At 41.4% G+C, this 21,681-nt stretch overlaps 1 protein-coding gene across 6 annotated transcripts in view; it reads left to right on the top strand.

Moving 5' to 3' along the window:
- The window catches only part of AGTPBP1 (ATP/GTP binding carboxypeptidase 1), a 180,809-nt gene that overhangs the window by 140,423 nt on the left and 18,705 nt on the right, over positions 1 to 21,681 (top strand). For all 6 annotated transcript variants that reach the window (XM_058672392.1, XM_058672394.1, XM_058672396.1 and 3 more), the window contains 5 exons: positions 3,138 to 3,291; positions 4,624 to 4,804; positions 6,331 to 6,460; positions 7,815 to 7,946; positions 17,311 to 17,487. In XM_058672392.1, coding sequence (XP_058528375.1) covers positions 3,138 to 3,291; positions 4,624 to 4,804; positions 6,331 to 6,460; positions 7,815 to 7,946; positions 17,311 to 17,487 — 774 coding nt within the window. The remainder of the gene's footprint in view (positions 1 to 3,137; positions 3,292 to 4,623; positions 4,805 to 6,330; positions 6,461 to 7,814; positions 7,947 to 17,310; positions 17,488 to 21,681) is intronic.

The following is a 21,681-nucleotide window of genomic DNA, read 5'->3' on the forward strand; positions in this document are numbered from 1 at the left end:
GTATCTTTTGGAAAACACAACAGAACTTACTGAAAACATTGAAGGGAATAAAATAGGAATGTGGTCTGCTTTTTTTAAAAATTATTTTTGATGATGTTTACGTAGTTGAAATGGTTGAAAATGCCCATGTGGACTACTAATTCGGGTGGGAAGGGTCAAGGATTAGGGGAGAGTGGGTGAGATCATTGTTTCCAAGTTTCTTTTTCTTCTTCCTGTAACTAAGGGAAGGGTGGGGAAAAGAGGAGAAGCTGCACCCAGCATCCTAACTGCCTCCTTCCCAGGGATGGAGAATGGCCACCCAGTTTCATCCCAGGGTTCCCAATGTTGAGCATGCTCCAAGGGTTCTTCTGTTTAAGTGGTTTTGATAATTCTGAAATGCTGTTGATTTTGTTGCTCCAAGGATGAAGAAATACTCCAAGGTCCATTGGCTGACATAGTCTACCTTAGAGTCTCCATTTACCCAGATACTTGGTGCCAATGCTTGGCTGGGGTAGTTGTCCAATTTATTCTGCCCTCCTTTCTGCTATGGTATTAGAGTCCTCTGCAGGCCCCCGTGGCCTGCTGTCTCCTCATTTGGACATGCTGTCTACTATTCTGTCTTAGCAACTGAGGAGGCCCAATTCTGGCACATGTACTCTATGGTCAGACCACAGACTCTGTGATTTTCCTTGTGGCTGGAGTTCTGAGTCCGGTGATCCAGTTGGGGGAGTCCCCTAAAATTCCTCACCTGAGGTGACCCCAAATTGACTCCTGTGTGTGGGTCCATCACCCACATCAGCTAATCACACAGGGGTGGTTGCAGTTGCGGATCAGTCGTGCTTCCAGCCTCATGTCTTACACAAACCAATGGGTGCCATGGCCTAGACCAGCCCAGCCCACCACACACTCAACTCTCATGTACAGCAGTGGGAACTGTGACCTAGTTGGAGCAACCCCCAAAAGATGTTCCCCAGACCCGCCCCAGCCCTGGTTCCTGCATGTGCCGATAAGTTCAGCAGACTTGTCCGATCTTTACCGCATCTCATTTGGCTTTTGTACACATGGGTTTGTGCTGCACCCTGGCTCAGCCTAGCCAATCCCACTATACGGCCCACACTTATGCTGCTGGGTACTATTGCCTGTCGAGCCAGGACCACCCCCAAGCCCTGCTTCTCATGCTCACAGGTGGGAACTACAGCCCATCAGAGATGTGCCCACAGTTTTTTTCTACAAGGCCCGCTCCCAGTCTCATGTTGTTCTTTCTGGGTGGTTCTGCAGTGTAACTTGACAGGACTTGCCCCCATTCCCAGCACTTGCCAGCTGATTATGCAGCAAAGCCTGATCAGCCTGCACTTATTCTGGCTCATGCATACCCCAGTGGGTACAGTCAGTTAGCCCAGCCTGACTCTCCGTCTAAAACTGCTCACATGCAGGCCAATGGATGCTGCAACCATGCTTAATCTGGTCTGCCCCTGCCCCAGTTCTCATGCTTACCCACAGGAGCAGAGGCCTAGCAGGGGAGCCCTTGCAGCTTGCCCCATGCTGGACTCACCCCTAATTCTGGATCTTACATGTGCTGGTCGGAGCTGGGGCCCAGTCTGGAATGGCTTGCCTCACCTTGGCATTTGCCATCAGGTTCTGCAGCCTGGCCTGGCCTGATCTGCCCCCAGTTCCAGCTCATGCTCATGGGTGCTGCAGCCTAGCCCAACCTGGATGGTCCCAGTCCCAGCCCTTAATGTGAACTGGCTGTGTTGTGTCTCAACATGGCCTGTCCTGCACCCCGTCCTGGTCTCAGATCTGCCAGTGACTGTTAGGAACTAGCCCAGCCAGGCCTGCCCCCATACCTGAGAAATTTTTATGCCAGTGGGTACTGTGGCCTGGTCTGGGCTGCTCCCTGTCTTGGTTCTTATGCTCACCTGCAGGGACTGAATCCTGACAGAGAAGTTCCCTAAGCTCCTCTGTAAGGTCTCCTCCTAGTGGCAGACCTTGTGCACACCAGTGGGTCCTTGCCCAGCATCCTCAGGTGCTGGAATCTAGCCGAGTCTGGCACACCCCAGACCCAGTCCACACCATGCTGAGGGACACCGCAGCCATGTCCCACCCAGAGCACCCCATTCCAGCTATTACTCTCATCAGTGGGAACGACAATTCAGCCAGTGCGTCCTCTTATCTTCCCAACCAAGCCTGTTCTTAGCCACATATTTTGTGCATGATAATGATTGCTGTGATGCAACTCAGCGTAGTCCATCACGCAGCTTGGCCTTTGCCGTCAGATGCTGTAGCCTGTCCTGACCCAGCCAGCACCCAGTCCCAACTCTTGCTGGTGGGTGCCACAGCCTATCCCTGCCCAGTCTGCCCCCATCCCTGGCTCATGAAAACCGGTAAGTGTGGTAGCCTAGCCCAGCATGACCTACACTCCAGCCTAGCTCCTGCACATGGCGGTGTGCTACTGTATAATGAGACCATCAAAATGTGTGTGTTTAAAAACACTTAACATGTTCAGTGGTATGGTATGAATATATGTGTCTGTGTGTACTTATGAGTTAATAAGATCAGATTATATAAAGTGTCATCATATAATCACACTTTGCTTATATACATTGCTTTTTTTATAATCTAGGTGATGTAGTTGGCAGATGTTTACAACACTTTGGCACATTTTACAACGAACCTGTGTTAATCTTGAAATTGCAAAAATACTTTGTTAAAAATTGGTGCTATATCACATATTCTTCAACTTGTAGGTTGGTTTTACAAGTCTGTGATCACTTTGCTGAATATCCTGAGAGTAAAATATGTTTTGAAAATCAAAAGCTTTTTTTGTAACACATTCATGAACTGATAGGAGCTTCTTTGGGAATACTGGTTACACTAAGGTGACTCTGCAGTGTGTGTTACTGCAGAAGTAATGACCAGTGTATTACGGGCTGCTGCCCATGACCTTGCTGGTAGTGTTGCCTGAATCAGGAATGTATAAGGTGTCAGCTTCGTCGATTGCCCCAGGTGCTGATGTTTGAACCACATCTGGTCCAGAGCGTTTTAGATAGGGGATTAATAATCTGATTCACTCCCAGTTATCGGGAGAGCTGGAGGCATGATTTTTATTTCTCAAAGAGTTGTAAATAATCGTATACATTGCTTTTTGCGGTTTTATCAAGATGCATCTTCAAAAATTGGAGTCCGCACATAATCCTCAGCAGATCTACTTCCGCAAAGATGTGTTATGTGAAACCTTGTCTGGAAATACCTGTCCCTTGCTGACCATCACGGCGATGCCGGAGTCTAACTACTACGAACATATCTGTCAGTTCAGTAAGTATGCTTCATTAGCAGTATCTTTCTCCACTTATTTTTCTTTGTCTTACGTGTATTTTATAATGGAAATAACAGTAGAACAAGGATCAAAAAGTGTAGCTGCCAGTTCTCTCAGGCCTGAGGTTCATTCTCTTGAAGGCTCTCCAGTCTCAGGTAGTGGCAATGATCTTTTGTTCTTGTTCTCTGAAGTCATGTTTGGAATAGACTGCGACAGAATGTCTTGGGGATTCATGTGACCATTACCATTGGTTTACAGAATAGCAACTGGTTTTACTTCTAAGTAAAATAACCAGAGATATCCAATGTCTTAATACTGAATATAGGATAGTTACTTGCTTTTCCCTTCCATTTCTGTTTTTAAAAATTGTCTCAAATGTATGGCTGTGATGGTAAAAAGAAGAAAAATATTCCATTTTTTTGTAAGAAGGTGAAATATTTTCAGGAGAGAGAAAAGGCTTTTTTTTTTAAAGATTTATTTATTTTTATTACAAAGTCAGATATACAGAGAGGAGGAGAGACAGGGAGGAAGCTCTTCCGTCCGATGATTCACTCCCCAAGTGAGCCGCAACGGGCCGGTGCTGTGCCGATCCGAAGCCGGGAACCAGGAACCTCTTCCGGGTCTCCCACACGTGGGTGCAGGGTCCCAAAGCTTTGGGCTGTCCTCGACTACTTTCCCAGGCCACAAGCAGGGAGCTGGATGGGAAGTGGAGCTGCCGGGATTAGAACCGGCGCCATATGGGATCCTGGGGCGTTCAAGGCGAGGACTTTAGCCGCTAGGGCATGCCGCACTGAGCCCAAGAAAAGGCTTTTTATGGATGAAAAATGTGGTGATGAGCTTTGTACACTGGTGTAGTATACCTAAATATAAGGCAGAAAATACTTTTTGTTTTGCTAAGTCTTTGATCAAATATGCTGCCTCCTGCTGTGCCTCTTAGAGTGTAATATAGGATGGTGTTCTATTATGCTCATGATTACATGAAAAATAACTTTATGCCTTGTTTCCCTAATCTAACAACTTGTTCTTTTTTAAAAAATTCAAAATTATGTGATAAAACTAACTTTACCTACTGGATTAATCAGTAGGAGATGAATAAGTGTCTGACAGGCAATGTGTTTAATATGGTGTACTCCGCATGTTTAGGATGCGATTTAGATTACTTTCATATTCATTTTCTCTGAGGAGTCTAGAGTAGCAGTTGGCTTTAGTAGGTGCATGGTCAGTTCTGCTATGAATTTATATTCAGATTTATGATCCACTAGAGTCATTTCTGAAGCACCAAACCTAGAAGCTGATTATTGTGATTTGAGATTTTTTTTTTAATTCAATAGGAAATCGCCCTTACATTTTCCTGTCTGCTCGCGTACATCCTGGAGAAACTAATGCAAGCTGGGTGATGAAGGGAACATTGGAGTATCTCATGAGTAATAACCCTACTGCTCAAAGCTTACGAGAATCTTATATTTTTAAAATTGTCCCAATGCTCAATCCAGATGGTGTCATCAATGGAAAGTAAGTTAAGCAATAATTAAACACTGTAGTTTGCTGTGTCTGTCTTGTATATAAAAGTATTGAAGTGATCGCATCCAAGTTAATTTGAGAAACAAAGTAGTGATTTTTCTCTAACAGATTTTAGATGAGGAAAGCTGATAAACTTTCGAAAATGTATTTTGTATATTTTATGAAATTTTGTACCCATTGGCCTATAATTTCATAAAACGTGTGTGGGTCTTAAATTGTTTTAGAAAAAGGAGAGTCAGAATGTGAGAAAAGACGTTTAACGCTTACTTCTCTATTCCTTTTTTGTTAATTGTACAGTTATGGTTCTGAGATAGGGAAGGTTCTAGAATCTTTCCATTGGTAAGGAAATGCAGTCCCATCTGCTAATGGCTTTCCATACATGAAAGTGTAGTTTCTGACAGAAGGGAGGCTACAGACCGGAAGTACAGGATGATGATTGCTTTTTAAGCAAGAGGACTAATGGTTGATTCTTTCTGGTGACTGGCCAAGGTCTCTGGCGCTTCTCTGTGTGATTTGCTGTAGCTTCTGTGAGCATCTCCAAAAGAGAACAATACTGTATCTTGCTCTGTGTTTCAGTTAGGGAGCTAATTATATGTGTTTTCTAGTACAGAAACGTGTGGGCCAGTCAGAATGCCTTATTTCTGTTTACACCTGGTGATTTGCTTAAGGTTTTGTTCAATGGCTTTAGTATTTAATACCTACAGATAAGCAAAAATGCACCTGAACTTTTACAATAACGTGAATACTGTTTATCCTTCTCAGAAAGAGAGTTCTTAGAAAATGACTAATACATTCAAAATACAGGATGTCAGCATAGCCAGTGCACTGATGTACTCAGAATGGAAGATGTGACCATTAATCCATTTTTTTAAAAGATTTATTTTTATTGGAAAGTCAGGTATACAGAGAGGAGGAGAGACAGAGAGGAAGATCTTCCGTCCGATGATTCACTCCCCAAATGACTGCAACGACTGATACTGATACTGATACCGAAGCCGGGAACCAGGAACCTCTTCTGGGTCTCCTACACGGGTGCAGGGTCCCAAAGCCCTGGGCCGTCCCCAACTGCTTTCCCAGGCCACAAGCAGGGAGCTGGATGGGAAGCAGAGCTACCGGGATTAGAACCAGCGCCCATATGGGATCCTGGGGCGTTCAAGGTGAGGACTTTAGCCACTAGGCCACTGCACTGGGCCCCATTAATCCATTTTATAAAGGGAACAAAACACCCAGAATTGAGTATCAGTTTTTATGCAGTTAGAAAATCTTCATTATGAATCTAAAAGCTTACCATTGCCAGTTTCGTCTGACACAACATCTTGCATACAGCAAACCCTAACGTTCTGATGAACAGAACATGTATTGGTTAGTACCTAGTGAATACAGCAGACGCTGGGCGGTGCCGACCACCTACACCAATTTGGAATGCTCAGTTGAATGAAATCATGAAGTGAAATTAGAAGTGTTTAAAAGATTTCTTGGGAGCAGTGTTTTCCATCTCTGTTTTTCTGTACATGTAGCCACCGCTGTTCTCTAAGTGGAGAGGATTTAAACAGACAGTGGCAGAGTCCCAATCCTGATCTGCACCCCACAATCTACCACGCCAAGGGGCTGCTGCAGTACCTGGCCGCAGTGAAGCGCTTACCTCTGGTAGGTGGTAGTACTTGCTTTTATTCTTTATAAGCAGTGAATGTTTTTGTGGATTAGTGGACTTGGTATTTTGAACATATCTTCTGTTTTATAAAAACTAATCGTTAATGATTTCAAAAGCAGTTTCTTTAAACTACTTCTTTATTAGTGTCTCGTGTACTAATTTTGGTGTCATATTATTAACAGTATGTTCATATTCTTTTGGCAGATTGGTTGCTTATAATCTTCATGTATTTTGTTTATGGTTTCTGAGTATTGATAATTCTTGAATAAAAATTTCAGGTTCTTAACTTCATTGTTCAATAGTGTTAAGGTAACAGTGTGAGTCTCCCACATTCTCATTGGTGGAAGCTTGTGAGTATTTCTAGGCTTTGTCCCCAGCTCTGACACTGAAGCCTCTAATTCTCACATGGGACATGTAGTGCCAGTGTGTTGTAAGACTGTCCTGTACTGCGTGTTTACCAGCCTTTTGTTAGAATATCCCTACTAAGTCCATGCTGAAATTTGTAATCCTCCTCGGGGATGTTAGAAAAACTATAGAAGTGCAAAATTGACATGTGACTCTATTCTTTATTTTGCACTTTAAAAATGCTGCTCTTAATGAAATCAGAGGCATCTCAGAATATCAAAACCACTTGAGCAGTGTCCTCGGAACACACTCCATCTCGGGAACTTTGGGGTGACATCAAGTGGCCTTCCCCTGTTCTGGGTACTGATGCGCTTGGGCTGCTTGGAGCGGCCCTCTCCCCTTCTCCTCACTTTCCTCAGATACAGGAAGAAAAAAGAGATTTGGAGACAGTTGTCTCATCCACTTTCCCCATTCCTCAACCCTCCCCACCCTAATCGGTGGTCCACATGGGAATGCATCCTTCTCAACTATGTAAGCATCATCAGAAATAAAATGAATTTATTATTTTTAAAAAGGCTACTCATAAAAATCGAATCAAAACCATACTCTTTTTATGATACTTTTCATGAGAACTTTTCAGTATTCTTTTTCATTAGGTAAATGTCTTAACTGCCTTTTGAAGCTGTATTGACCACTGACTGTGGATTTGAGCTGTGATTTGATTTTTTTAATCAATAGACGGTAGATACGAAAGAAAGAGTGGGACTTGTGCTTGATGTAGGATCTTCAAAGCATTTAGCAAGTCTGGAGTCAATTATAAATCCTTTTCCAAGCCAGGTGATATCACTTTTATTGGTTTTACTTACCTAAGTGATTCTGTTACAATTAAAGAAACAACAACAACCAGGAACACAGACTTGTGTGTTGGCCTGATGTTACCCACCTTTACTTGGCCATATAGGAAGTTAAGACTTGTTGTTTTTAATTTGTTATTTTTTTCCCAAGGTTTATTGTGACTATCATGGCCATTCCCGAAAGAAGAATGTGTTTATGTATGGCTGCAGCATCAAGGAGACAGTGTGGCACACCCACGAGAATGCATCTTCTTGTGATGTTGTAGAAGATACGGGATACAGGGTAATTAGGACAGATGACGATTGCGTTTTTATATTGCAAATGTGTAGAACTACAGAAAAACACGAACTGCTCATATTCATTAACGCTGACATTTTGCCATTCACAGTTTGTCGTCGTTGTTGTTGTTGAAGGTTTTGTATGTTATGTTTGTATTCTACATCTTTGGAATGTGTTTGTGTGTGGGATGTGAGGATGTGGTTTTATTTTCCCCTGGCTAGCAGGTGTCTCAGCACCACTGATTCAAGAGTCCCCTGTGCTGCCTGCATGAAGCCCTCTGCTACAAGGCTATTACTGCTGTCATGGTTCTATCTCTTTGCATGCCATCATTTTAATATGTTAAGCTGCTATTGATATCTGGTAGCACAAATTTTCTTTCTTGTTCTTTTTAAAAAATTATCCTGATCCTTTCATGTCTGTTATTCTTTGTGAATCGTGGGATCATCTTATAGGTAAACTTTGCTGGGATTTGGATCAGTTACACTGAACCTATATTGCAGAGAATAATAATATGTAGCCTTGCTGTGTGTGAACATTGCCTTTCTATTCAGTGTATTCTTTTGTATTCTTCAATGAGGATACGATATAGCTCCACCTAGGCCTGGTATATTTATTAGACTTACTCTCAGATACTTTGTGATTGTAGTTAGCATTGGGAATGGGTGATTTGCCCCACATACCAGCCTGCCCACACTTGATCCTTATAGTGCACAGAAAAGCTCTTGTCTGTTCTCAGAACTCCCCACCCTGCTTCAGCTCTCTGCTATGGTTACTGTGAGAAGGGCTTGTCGTTTCTCAGTGGCAACACTGACAGCCAAGAGGAACAGGTGCCTTCTCAATTCTCAGATGGCCAACCTGTACGTCTGTCTGTGTAGAAGTGAAAAGGATATTCTCAGCTTTGGAAAATCATAAAAATGCACATCACAGCCAGCCTTTTACTGGGAGCTACTGGAAGATAATTCTCACCAAAATGAAGGAATGTTGTGTAGCAGGTGAAGATACAAGGAAATGAAATTCAACAGAGACAAGGCCTGGATCACAGGGGATAAGCAGGGAAATAATGTGTGGAAAACACCAGTATTTCAACACTCGGCAGTGTTCCCACCCTGTGCCACCCCCCGAGGCTGCAGAGCCCAGTGAGGTTAGGAAAGGAAGGAAGCAATCAGTCAGCAGTGCTCAGGGATGTAAAAGACAAATAAGAATATTCCAGATAGGGCCTGATGCAGTCGCCTAGGGGTTAAAGTCTTTGCCTTATACATGCCAGGATCCCATTTGGGTGCTGGTTCACATCTCGGCTGCTCCACTTCCCTTCCAGCTCCCTGCTTGTGGCCTGGGAAAGCAGTTAAGGGTGGCCCAAAGCTTTGGGACCCTGCGCCTGTGTGGGAGACCTGGAAGAGGCAGAGGCTCCTGGCTCCTGGTACAGGATTGACTCAGCTCTGTCCATTGTTCTCACTGCTCTCTGTGTATCTGACTTTCCAATAAAAATAAATAAATCCTTAAAAAATAATATTCACGATAAACCATGTAGGAAGAGCTGGAGAGGTTGAGAAGGTGAGAGGAAGCTGCACTCTTCCGAGTGCTGTCCTCTGTCTGGGGCCCAGCGCCGTTGTCACCCCTGCCGCTCCGTCATCTCTAGCTTCTTGGGGGATGCTCACTGCACCTGCTGCTCTACATCACAAGACGGAAAATGTATTTTGTGTTTGTTATTCATTTGTTTGCATTAGTTTTCTTGCCCCGTGCTCTGTGTTTGATTAATCCTCTGGATTTTGGTGTGATGACATGAGTTAGAATGCATGATTTGTCTTCTTCCCCACAGAACATTCCTTGGGATACTAACGGGTATTTCAGACTGCCACCCCCCTCCCTCCCAGGAGTTTAATAAGCAGGGGTGGCTGATGATTGCATAGAGGGCTCCTCAAGGTTGTCGGGGGAGCACGAGTGTGTGAGTGCGTGTGTGTGTGTGTGTGTGTGAGAGAGAGAGAGAGAGAGAGAGAGAGAGAAGCATTTTTATAAACTATCACAAATATGGGGCTTCAGCAACATGTTCTCAGCTTCCAATTCTTTGGATCGGAACTCTGGGCTCAGTTCTTAGACCTGCATCTTCTTGGGGTTCCTAAGGATGGTCTGTGTTTGTTGGCGTCGTGTCGCTTTCAGCCCGCATCAAGGTCCAGCGAGCTCTGCTTCACTTTTCACAATCACCTTCCCCGCTTCTCCTGCCTCCACTTCCCCTTAGGAGGTTCTCTTGCGATGACCTTGAGTCCATCAGCGTAATCTTCCTTCTGAACATCTTCAAATCACACGTGGACAGCGCCATCCGCCTTGTCAGCTCGCGTAGTCCCTGGGTGTGTGAGTTAAGATGGGAGCGTCTTTCCACAGGCCGCTGTTTTGACTCAGTACCATGGAACCCTTTTTTTCCCCCCAGATAATTTGATGAATTAATACACACATAAATGCTGGGATTCTAAAATTAATATAAAATACAAATATAAATCATAGTACTCCTTTGTCCCTTTTAGTGTATATGCTTATGTTTTGAATACAAATACAGAAAATTATGGAGTGTATGTCAAGGAGTATTTTTGATACATTATCGTCAGAAATGTTCAGATCAGGAAAGCTCAGGACAGCTGAAGAGCACAGGAGACTAAGGAGATAGGGTAGTCACAAACTGCCTGGGATTCTGAGTGGGCTCCTACAACCAGGAGCAAGACGTTAGAAAAACTGATAGAACTGCAAAGAGGCCTGCAATTTTGGCAATAATATTAAATTTGCATGAGTTTTTTTGTCCTGATACTGTTCTCTGCTTATGTTGTTAACAGTAGGGATAACTTAGAGAGGGAAATTTTTTTGTACTGGTTTTACTTTTTTCCTGTTGAAAATTAGTTCAAAGCAAGTTATAAAAATAATCTTTATTTTTACTCTATTTATTTATTTATTTATTTATTTAATTTTTATTGGAAAGTCAGATGTCCAGAGAGGAGGAGAGACAGAGAGGAAGATCTCCTGTCTGTTGATTCACTCCCCAAGCACAGCTGTGCCGACCCGAATCCAGGAGCCTGGAACCTCTTCCAGGTCTCCCACATGGATTCAGGATCTCAAGGCTTTGGGCAATCCTCTTGTGCTTTCCCAAGCCTCAAGCAGGGAGCTGGTGGGAAGCAGGGTCATTGGGATTAGAACCGGCGCCTACTTGGGCTCCCAGCATAAGCATGGTGAGGACTTTCGCCGCTAGGCTACCATGTTAGACGCTGTCTGGATTATTTGTACTATTATTACTATCACACTCTGATAATTACTTTATTGGAAGAAAATATTTAATTTGTTTAATAAAATGTTAGCTTCAAGGCACCTAGCACTGATAGATATTATGGATATCAGGAGTATTTAAAATGTTTGTGGAAAATACACACCATGACAAATGCTGCATGAATGTAATTTTTTTACAGCTGTTAAACAGTTGCTTTTTAAAAGTTCTGTTTTTCCATGAACTGCTTTTAAAGTGTGCTTGTGCCACTAATTCTAAGTAAGGTGATTAAGAATGGATGAGGACTTTGTGCCTTTAGTTAGCTGAGTGTCCCCAATAGGCAATAGGTGAATCTTTGGAGAATGAATGGATGAGTCTATCTGTAGACAGACATCTGACAATTACATTGCCTTATTTGGACCACACTTACAGTTGTTAGTGTCCCTTCATGTGAGATTCTGGTTTGACCTCACAGTACTTTATGATGGGAGTGGGGCGATTATTGTGGTTAAGGCACAAATGAGTCAACCACTAGATGCATGGGCATGTGTGTTTGGCTAAAAAGTAGTGTGGCTCATACAGGGATGAGATGTTACTGCTTCAAGTTTTAGAGTTCTGCATTCTATCGTAGTGTTTCTCTTACTATAGTTAGGCCAAAACAAACAGCGTAGATTGTTTTAAAAAAATTCATTGCACCACTGGCCCACCCACTCATCCAACACCACTGCATGTTAACAACATTAAACAAGATAGGCATAGAAGGAACATGCGACAGTGCAATCAAAGCAATATACGAAAAACCCAATGCCAGCATCATACTAAGTGAGGAAACACTGGAAGCGTTTCCACTAAGATCTGGAAATGGACAAGTATGTCCACTTTCACCACTGCTATTGAATATAATATTGAAAGTCCTCGTCGGAGCTATTAGGCAATAAATAAATAAAGGAATTCAAATCAGAAGTGAGGAATTAAAATTATCCCTATTTGCAGTTGGCATGATTCTCCACATAGGAGAACCAAAAGTTTCCATGGAGACTATTGGAATGCATAAGAGAATTCATCAGGGTAGTGGGATACAAAGTGAATGAACAGAAATTGATGGCACTGGTATACACAAATAGTGCCATGGCTGAGAAAGAAATTATAAATACAGTTCCCTTTAAAATAGAGGAGAGAAATCATAAATACCTTGTCATTAACCTAATCAAAGATGTGGGAGACAAAACATTATGAAACATTAAAAAAATAGAAGAAGATATTTAAAAAAATGGAGAAATTTACCATGTTCCCAGGTCGGCAAGATCAACATCATCAAAATGTCCGTATCACCAAAAGTAATATACAGATTCAACGCAATCCCAATTAAAATCCTAGCAACATTCTTCTCAGAAAAGATGATACACAAGTTCATCTGGAAATGCAAGAGACCGTGAATAGCCAGAGCTATCATAAAGAATAAAAATCAAGCTGGGGAAATCACAATTCCAGACTTCAAGACATCCTACAGAGCAGTGGTCATCAAAACAGTCTGGTACTGGTACAGGAGCAAAGAAGAAGATCAATAGAACAGAATAGAAACACAAGAAGAGAGCCCACACATGTGCAGCCAACTGATCTTTGACAAGAGAATTGAAAATAATTCAGGGAAAAAGCCTGATCTATTCAACAAATGCTGTTGGGACAGTTGGATAGCAACATGCAGAGGTAAGACGCAAGACCCCCACCAGTTACCCTAAATAAAAATCAGCTCTAAATGGATCAAGGACCTAAATCTACACCCAGAAATCATCGAATTATTAGAGGAAGATATAGGAAACACTCTTTAATATGTAGGAGTTAGTGAAGACTTCTTAGAAAAGTCACCCAAAACACAGGCATTCAAAGCCAAAATAAACAAATGGGACTACATTAAACTAAAAAGCCTCTATGCAGCAAAGGAAATGATCCACAAAGTGAAGAAGCAGCAAACAGAATGGGAGAAAATCTTTGCACATTAGACAGCAGAGAGGGGACTAATATCCAGGATTTACAAAGAGCTTCAGAAAGCCAGTGACAGCAAAACAAGCAACTCTGTGAAGAAATGGACAAAGGAAACGAACAGACTTTTTTTTTTTTATTTATTACGTTGCATTATGTGACACAGTTTCTTAGGCTCTGGGATTCCCCCATCCCCTCCCCGTGCCTTCCCCCCATGGTGGATTCCTCCACCTTGTTGTAGTATGACAGTTCAAATGAAGTCAAGATTCCTTCGTTGCAGCCATATACCAAGCATAGAGTCCAGCATCTTATTGTACAGATAATTTCAACAGTTTCTTAGGGAGACCTTCTCTGGTCTGAAGGTAGAGCTGGCAGAATATCGTCCCGATCAATTGGAAGCCCCAGGACATCAACAACAATTTACAACATTGTGGGATTAATTGACATGGTATTGAGTAATCAATATGTTATATAACAGTGCAAGTTCTTAACCATGTCCTGTGACTACTTCAATGAACCTTCAACTTTTGTTTGTACACAGAACCGGCTGCTATACACCTTAAAGTGGCTATAGGGTACTTTTCAGCTGTCTCGTGTCTGTTTTCATTTTAGTATTTAGCAGTTCATTGTGTTGACGCATAATTATGCTGTACTTGGTAGATTTTAGGATAGTCTGAACTGGCTTATAAATCAAAGAAGGCCTTTGTCAACAGTTGAGGTGCAGAACAGTTTTAGGAGGGGAGTGCAGAGAAATCTTCCATACCCTAGTGAGGATTAACTAATCTTTGTGTCCTATATAGTAAGGTATATGTAGATCCATGTTGATTGTTTCCTGTTTGGTTCTAAGCTTTCCTTGTAGTTCTCTGACTATCTATTCTATGTTTTTTTGGGGGGGGGCGGCTCCGGGGTGATCCTGATGGTCATTGCAAGAGAGGGTGGGGATCCAAAACTGGAGCTAAGCAAGGACCAGAAGAAGCTCCCCTCCCCAGTCCCGAAGGAAGTTTGTTGTGCTTCTATTTCTGCAGATCCCTCAGGGCTCCTGGCTGATGTTCCGATGACCTGGGTCCTGCGAGGAAGGATTTGTGCCTCTTCTATCCCATGTGGTAGATCCAAACAGGGCTGGGTGACCTTGGAGTTCTCGGCCTCTGAAGGCGCTCCAATTCCCCGTGTTCTCCTTGGCAGTTGGGATGTAGTCCTTGGTGCCCATAGTCCTTGGTGAGGATCCGAGTCCTCAGGGTTGGGATACAAGCCTCCTCCTTTCCACCCGCTCCACTCTGGGGTCTCCCCCTGCTCTGTGTATATGACCTCCTGTTAAGAGGTTGTCAGGATGGCTCTTGATTCCCCCTGTATGTCTTTGTCATTTAACTATTGTTTAATGCTGATTCGAGTCTGTTGTCTGTGAATTACCTGTTATGTTTCTGATAGGTTATACTTTACGTCTTCCTCACACATTCTAAGGAGATGGAAGATTTCCCTGTTCCTCCACCCCATTTCCGAGTAGTTTAGGGTCTTAAAAGTATATTAGGTTTTACAATTCTCTGATGTAGAACATAAGCAATCTGATTCATGTTAATTGTATGTGCATTGATTACATCACAATATCTTAATGCATTAGATACAGGCTGCTTGGGGTTAAAATAATATTATAATACATGTGTACTATTTTCTGGATTGACATCCTTTCATCTTATATTAAGGCAAACTTGTGGTATTTGACCTTTTGGGATTGGCTCATTTCCTTTAGCATAATGGTTTCCAGTTGGGCCCATTTGACCACAAAAAGCTGCATTTTGTTTTTTTTTTTTAAATAGCTGAGTAGTATTCCATGGAGTAAATGAGCAGACATTTTTCAAAAGAACAAATTCAAATGGCTAATAGACATGAAAAAAATGCTCAGGCTCCCTAGCTGTCAGGTAAATACAAATGAAAACCACACTGAGGTTCCACCTAGCTCCAGTGAGATTGGCCTACATTCAGAACTCTACTATGAATACTGGTGTGGTTGTAGGAAAAAAGGTACCCTCCTTCAGTGTTGGTGGGAGTGTAAGATAGTACAACTACTGTGGAAGTATGGAGAGTGTTAAGAGTGAAAATTGATCTGCCCTATGACCCAGCTATCCCACTTCTGGGAATGTACCCAAAGGAAATGAAATCTGCATAGGAGAAAGGGATCTGTAATGCTCTATTTATAGCAGCACAATCTACAGCAGCAAAGACACAGAAACAACCCAGATGCTCAAAAGAGGTTAAAAAGAATGAAATTCTACCATCGCAACCAAATGGCTCCAACGAGAGACCACTATGCTCAGTGAAATAAGCCAATCCCAAAAGGACCAATATCATATGTTCTGATATAAGGAAACCTTCATGCAAAACACAATAACTGTTTAAATACTGTTTTCCCAACATCTCATGGGGTTTGGTATTTTTGTTTTGATTTTCATTCCTTTAGAAAAGTTTTTTTTCCTTGTTAATTTCTACTCTGATTTATAGATCATATAGTAGCATTGTTTTCTTTAAGAAGGTTTTTAATTTTCATTTCTTCAGTGACACGTTGGTCATTCAGTAGCATGTTGTTTAACTGTATGTTGTAACTTCCATTTTTCTTCCTGTTAATTTTATTTTATGGCTTTTTATTTAAGAGGATATATAGTCACTGTGTAATAGAGATGAGCATATCCAGATGTGAAGATATAATGCAATATGAATCTCTACTTTAAAATCAAAGATGGATTCCCAATGAAACTGTCAAATATATCTTGACGTACTCTCTGCCATTGCCCATGCTATAATGTCAGGATACACGCAAATTGATGAAGCACTGTATTGTTGTAATTATATAGGGGAAATTGGTGCGAGGGGATTTGGGAAGGAGGGGAGGGACATCCCATAGCCTATGAAGCTAAAACATAAAATAATAAATGTTTAAGAAAATTCTGTGACATACCAGTGCCATTAGCAGAATTTTAAAGCACCGTTTCTTCTTGGTGCCCTGTCTCTTTTTTTGTTCTGTTTTTTTTTTTTAAAGATTTATTCATTTTATTACAGCCAGATATACACAGAGTAGGAGAGACAGAGAGGAAGATCTTCCGTCCGATGATTCACTCCCCAAGTGAGCCGCAACGGGCCGATGTGTATTTATGCTTACACATCGAGGTGTACTTGAATACTTTTTGAAAAATGTTTATTACTTTTTTTGCATCTGTTTGGAAGGTAGGGTGATGGGAGAGGCTGGAAGAGAGAGAGAGAGAGAGAGAGAGACTGACTCACTGAGCTAGAGAGTACTGTGCCAGGCCCTAAAGTTAGGATCTTAGAACGCTATCCAGGTGTTTTACCTGGGTTGGCAGGGGTGTGAGCTCCTGTGCCATCAGCACCTGCCACACTCCAGAAAGCTGGAGCAGAAACAGAGCAGTGGGGACTTGCGGCAGCACTCCAGTCCCAGAAGCAGGCTTCCTGAGGGATAACCTGCTCCATGAAACCTGTCCCAAGGATAATTTTAAGTTACAAAAATTGGGAATAGTTTGTGACTTTAATGTTTTTGATAAATGAAGAGTGGTTGACATTTGAAGTGTGAAATGTCTCTTTCATGATTAAGTTTTCATATTTAAAAGCGTTTTAAGCTAATACTTAGAAATTATTGACACTTAGGAGGCAGCAAGTGACGTTCAGAAACATGTAGCCATTGCACAGGGTTCACTTCAGGATAGGCATAATTATCTCCTCAAATGTTCATTGTTTCTTTTTGGTGGAAATATCAAAATCCTGTCTTCTAGCTTATTTTAAGAATTATATATGTAGTCCATTACAATTTTATATAGTCATTTTGCAATACCTAGAGCATCTTTGCCCTAACCTTAACTTAGTGTCATCAACAGAGCTCACATGATTTTGGTCTGTGTTTGGTCGTTAACTGTCAGTGTGATCTTCCCTCCCATTGTGTGTTCAGACTGGTTCCTATTTATGTAGCAAAACAGAAAATTCTAAATTTACAAGAGGATCATTTTGCTATTTGCCTAGCAGGGGATATGTTAGCAAGGAGATTTATTACAAACCCTACATTTTCATAAAAAATGCTTACAAGTAGACATTTTAAAATCAAAATGAACTCCTGATTTTTTTTTTTTTAATCACTTCTGCTCTTTGCAGACACTGCCGAAGATACTCAGCCATATTGCCCCGGCATTTTGCATGAGCAGCTGTAGCTTCGTAGTGGAAAAATCTAAGGAATCCACGGCGCGTGTTGTGGTTTGGAGAGAAATAGGAGTACAAAGAAGTTACACAATGGAGAGCACTTTGTGTGGCTGTGACCAGGGAAAGTACAAGGTAAAGCATCCTGGGACTCTGTGGTCCTATAAACTTGCGGTGGCTTTCAAGTATGTAGTAAAAAATGCCTTTGTTTTGTTAAGTTACAAGTAAATTATGCGAATGGAGTTGAATCCCCTGGAATCTCAAGAGCAGGATTTTTTTTCTTAGTTACTTCTCTGAAGGGCTTGCTTGGAATGCTTAGATTTCCGTTATTGTGCCTACTTACATTTGTAAGTTTTAAGAAAATATATCGGAGTGCACATTTAAATACAGACAGGTAATTTATACTGAATGAGGCATTAGCAATATAAATATTTTAATTTGTTGGGTATAAATGATGTATTAAAATTAAGCACAATTTGCTTGTTGATAAAGCAGCTGGTTTGTTATATTTAGATTTTACATGTGTCTTTTTAAAACTATTTCTTTTATTTGAAAAATCAGTTACAGAGAAAGTGAGACACAGTGAGATCTTTCATCCGCTGGTTCATTCCCCAGATGGCTGCTAGGCCAAACTGAAACCAAGAGCCAGGAGTTTCATCCACATCTTCCACGTTTGTGGCAGGGTCCCAAGCATCCTTCCACTGGTTTTTCTAGGCCATTAGCTGGAAGCTGGTTTGGGATTGAAGCAGCTAAAGCCCTAATTGGTGCCCGTAAGGGATACCTGTCTTTGCCAGAGGTGGCTTAACCCACTGTGTCACATTGCAGACCCCTTGTGTATGTCTTTGAAATGCAAATCCATTGTTGAAATATTTCACTCAGATAATTTTCTTGCAATCTCTATAATTTTAATGGAGACATCCAGAGAATGCACTTTATTTTTGATATATAGAGTAGTAGAATGTTAGATAACTGAATATTTTTAAAGATTGAGGACTTACTGTGCAATGAGTTGTGCTTTAGATAGTGAACAAACCTGATTTTTTTTCTCATGGCACAGAAATATTTTCAAGTGTCTTACTAATCATTTCACTCATTCAGTTTTTTTTTTTTTTGCTTGCTTTTAATGGAAGAAAGGTACTGAATCTGATAATGATTTGTTTAATTTTATTTATTTGAAAGGTACAGTTAGAGAAAGGGAGGAAGGGAGAGACAGATCTTCCATATGCTGGTTCACTCTCCAGATGGCTGCAATAGCCAGGACAGGACCAAGATGAAACCAAGAGCCAGAAACTTCTTCTGGGTGCAGGAGCCCAAGCACTTGGGCCATCCTCCACTGCTCTCCTAGGCATGTCAGCAGAGAGCTAGATTGGCAGTGGAGCAGTTGGGACAGGTCTTGGTACCCATATGGAATTCTGGCATCCCAAGTGACAGATTTATGAACTATGCCACAGCACTGGCCTCTGGTAATGATTTTTTTTTTTTTTTAATTATTTATTGTTTAACTTCAGTAATTACATTGTATTATGTGACACAATTACATAGATACTTGGGTTCTCCCCACCCCTCCCCAAACCCTCCCACCATGGTGGATTCCTCCACCTTGTTGCATAACCACAGCTCAAGTTCAGTTGAGATTTCCCCATTGCAAGCGTATACCAAACATAGAGTCCAGCATCTTATTGTCCCGTCAAGTTCAACGGCTTCTTAGGTATACCCTCTCTGGTCTGATGACAGAGCCAGCAGAGCATCATCCCAGTCAATTGAAAGCTCCAACATACCATCAGCAAAAATTTACATCATTATGGAATTAATTGACATAGTAATGAGTAACCAATATGTTAAAAGTAAATGCGGGTTCCCAGCCACCTTCTGTGACCACCTCACCTATACTTCAATTTTAGTTTATACACAACATATAACATTCAAAACATAACATGTTATACTTAACATCATATCATCTTAAATTAAGGCAAACATGTGGTATTTAACCTTTTGGGATTGGCTCATTTCCCTTAGCATTATGGTTTCCAGTTTGGCCCATTTGGCCACAAAGAACTGCATTTTGTTTTTTTTAATAGCTGAGTAGTATTCCATGGAGTAGATGAACCATAGCTTTCTTATCCAATCCTCTGTTGATGGGCATTTTGGTTGTTTCCATGTTTTTGCAATTACTGATTGTGCTGCTATGAACATAGGAGTGCATGTTGGTTTCTCATAGAACAAGTGTTCTGGATATATTCCTAGGAGTGCTATTGCTGGATCATACGGTATGTTGAATTTGAGTTGTTTGAATATTCTCCATACTGATTTCCATAGAGGCTGTACCAGCCTGCAGCCCCACCAGCAGTGGAGTAGGGTTCCCTTTTCCCCGCAACCTCGCCAACAAGTGTTGTTGGTGCTTTTATTCATGTGGGCCAGTCTTACTGGCGTTAGGTGGTACCTCATTGATGTTTTAATTTGGATTTCCCTTATTGCCAGGGAACTTGAGCATTTTTTCATATGTTTATTTGCCATTTGGGTTTGTTCCTTTGTGAAGTGTTTGCCCATTTCCCGTGCCCATTTCTTGAGTGGCTTGTTTGTTTTGACATTTTGGTTGTTTTGTAGCTCTTTGTATATTCTGGAGATCAGCCCTCTATCACCTAAGTCGTGCGCGAAGATCTTCTCCCATTCTGTGGGTTGCCTTTTTACTTTGTTGATTGTTTCTCTAGCTGTACAGAAGCTTCTTAGTTTGATGAGGTCCCAATTGTTTATTTTGGTCTTGATTTCTACTGCATCTGGAGTCTTTTTTAGGAAGTGAGGGCCTACCCCTAAGTGTTCCAGTGTGTTTCCAACATTTTCTTCCAAAAGTTTGAAGGTTTCTGGATGTAGGTTTAGATCTGTTATCCATTTAGATCTGATCTTAGTGTATGGTGAGAGATGTGGATCTATTTTTTTGTTTCTGCAGGCTATCAACCAGTTGTCCCAACAGCATTTATTGAACAGACCTTCCCATTTGCCTGGGTTGTCGTTTGTCTTTTTGTCAAAGATTATTTGGCTGTATCTGTGTGGGTTTCCTTCTGGCATTTCTATTCTGCTCCATTGGTCTTCCTCTCTATCTTTGTGCCAGTACCACGCTGTTTTGATAACCACTGCCCTATAGTATGTCCAGAGGTCCGGAACTGTGATTCCCCCTGCTAACTTCCTGTTCTTCAGGATAGTTCTAGCTATCCGTGGTTTTTTGTGCTTCCAGATGAACCTTTGGATCATTGTTTCCAGTTCCATGAAGAATGTTTTGGGCAATTTGATTGGGATTGCGTTGAATGTATATATTGCTTTTGGCAGTATAGACATTTTAATGATATTGATTTTACCTATCCAGGAGCATGGGATGTTACTCCATCTTTTGAGGTCTTGTTCAATTTCTTTTTTAAGTAGTTTGTAGTTTTCTTCAAATAAGTCTTCTACATTTTTGGTTAGATTTATTCCCAGATATTTCATACTTTTCTCTGTTATTTTGAATGGTATCTAAGATTCTCAACAAAATCCTAGCCAACAGAATTCAAAAACACATCAGACAGATCATTCATCCAGACCAAGTAGGATTCATCCCTGGAATGCAGGGATGGTTCAACATTCGAAAATCTATAAATGTGATACACCACATCCAAAAACTGAAAAACAAGAATCACATGATAGTATCAATAGATGCAGAAAAAGCTTTCGACAAAATCCAACATCACTTCCTACTAAAAACCCTAACCAAGGTAGGCATAGATGGAAAAATCCACAACATAATTAAAGCCATATATGAAAAACCCAACGCCAGCATCATACTGAATGGAGAAAAGCTGGAACCCTTCCCACTGAGATCTGGAACAAGACAGGGATGTCCACTTTCTCCACTACTATTCAACATAGTCCTAGAGGTACTCGCTGAGGCCATAAGACAAGAAAAAGAAATCAGAGGAATCCAAATGGGAAACGAAGAAGTCAAGCTCTCACTATACGCAGATGATATGATTCTTTATGTAGAAGAGCCAAGAGACTCAATACAGAGACTGCTAGAACTTGTACGAGAGTTTGGTAGAGTGGCAGGGTACAAAATTAATGAACAAAAATCAACAGCCATAGTGTATGCGAACAGCCCCAAGATGGAAAAAGACTTAACCAGCAAGATACCATTCAAAATGATTTTTTTTAAATCTGTGTTTAATTTAATGAAAAGAGACAGTGATCTTCCATCCTCTGGTTCACTCCTTAAATGCTTCTGATAACTAGAAGAGGTTGAGGCTGAAACCAGGAGCTAGAAACTAAGTTGATATCTCCCATGTGGGTCTCAAAGACCCAAAT

The sequence above is a fragment of the Ochotona princeps genome, chromosome 14, assembly GCF_030435755.1.
Source record: "Ochotona princeps isolate mOchPri1 chromosome 14, mOchPri1.hap1, whole genome shotgun sequence".
Lineage (NCBI taxonomy): Eukaryota > Metazoa > Chordata > Mammalia > Lagomorpha > Ochotonidae > Ochotona > Ochotona princeps.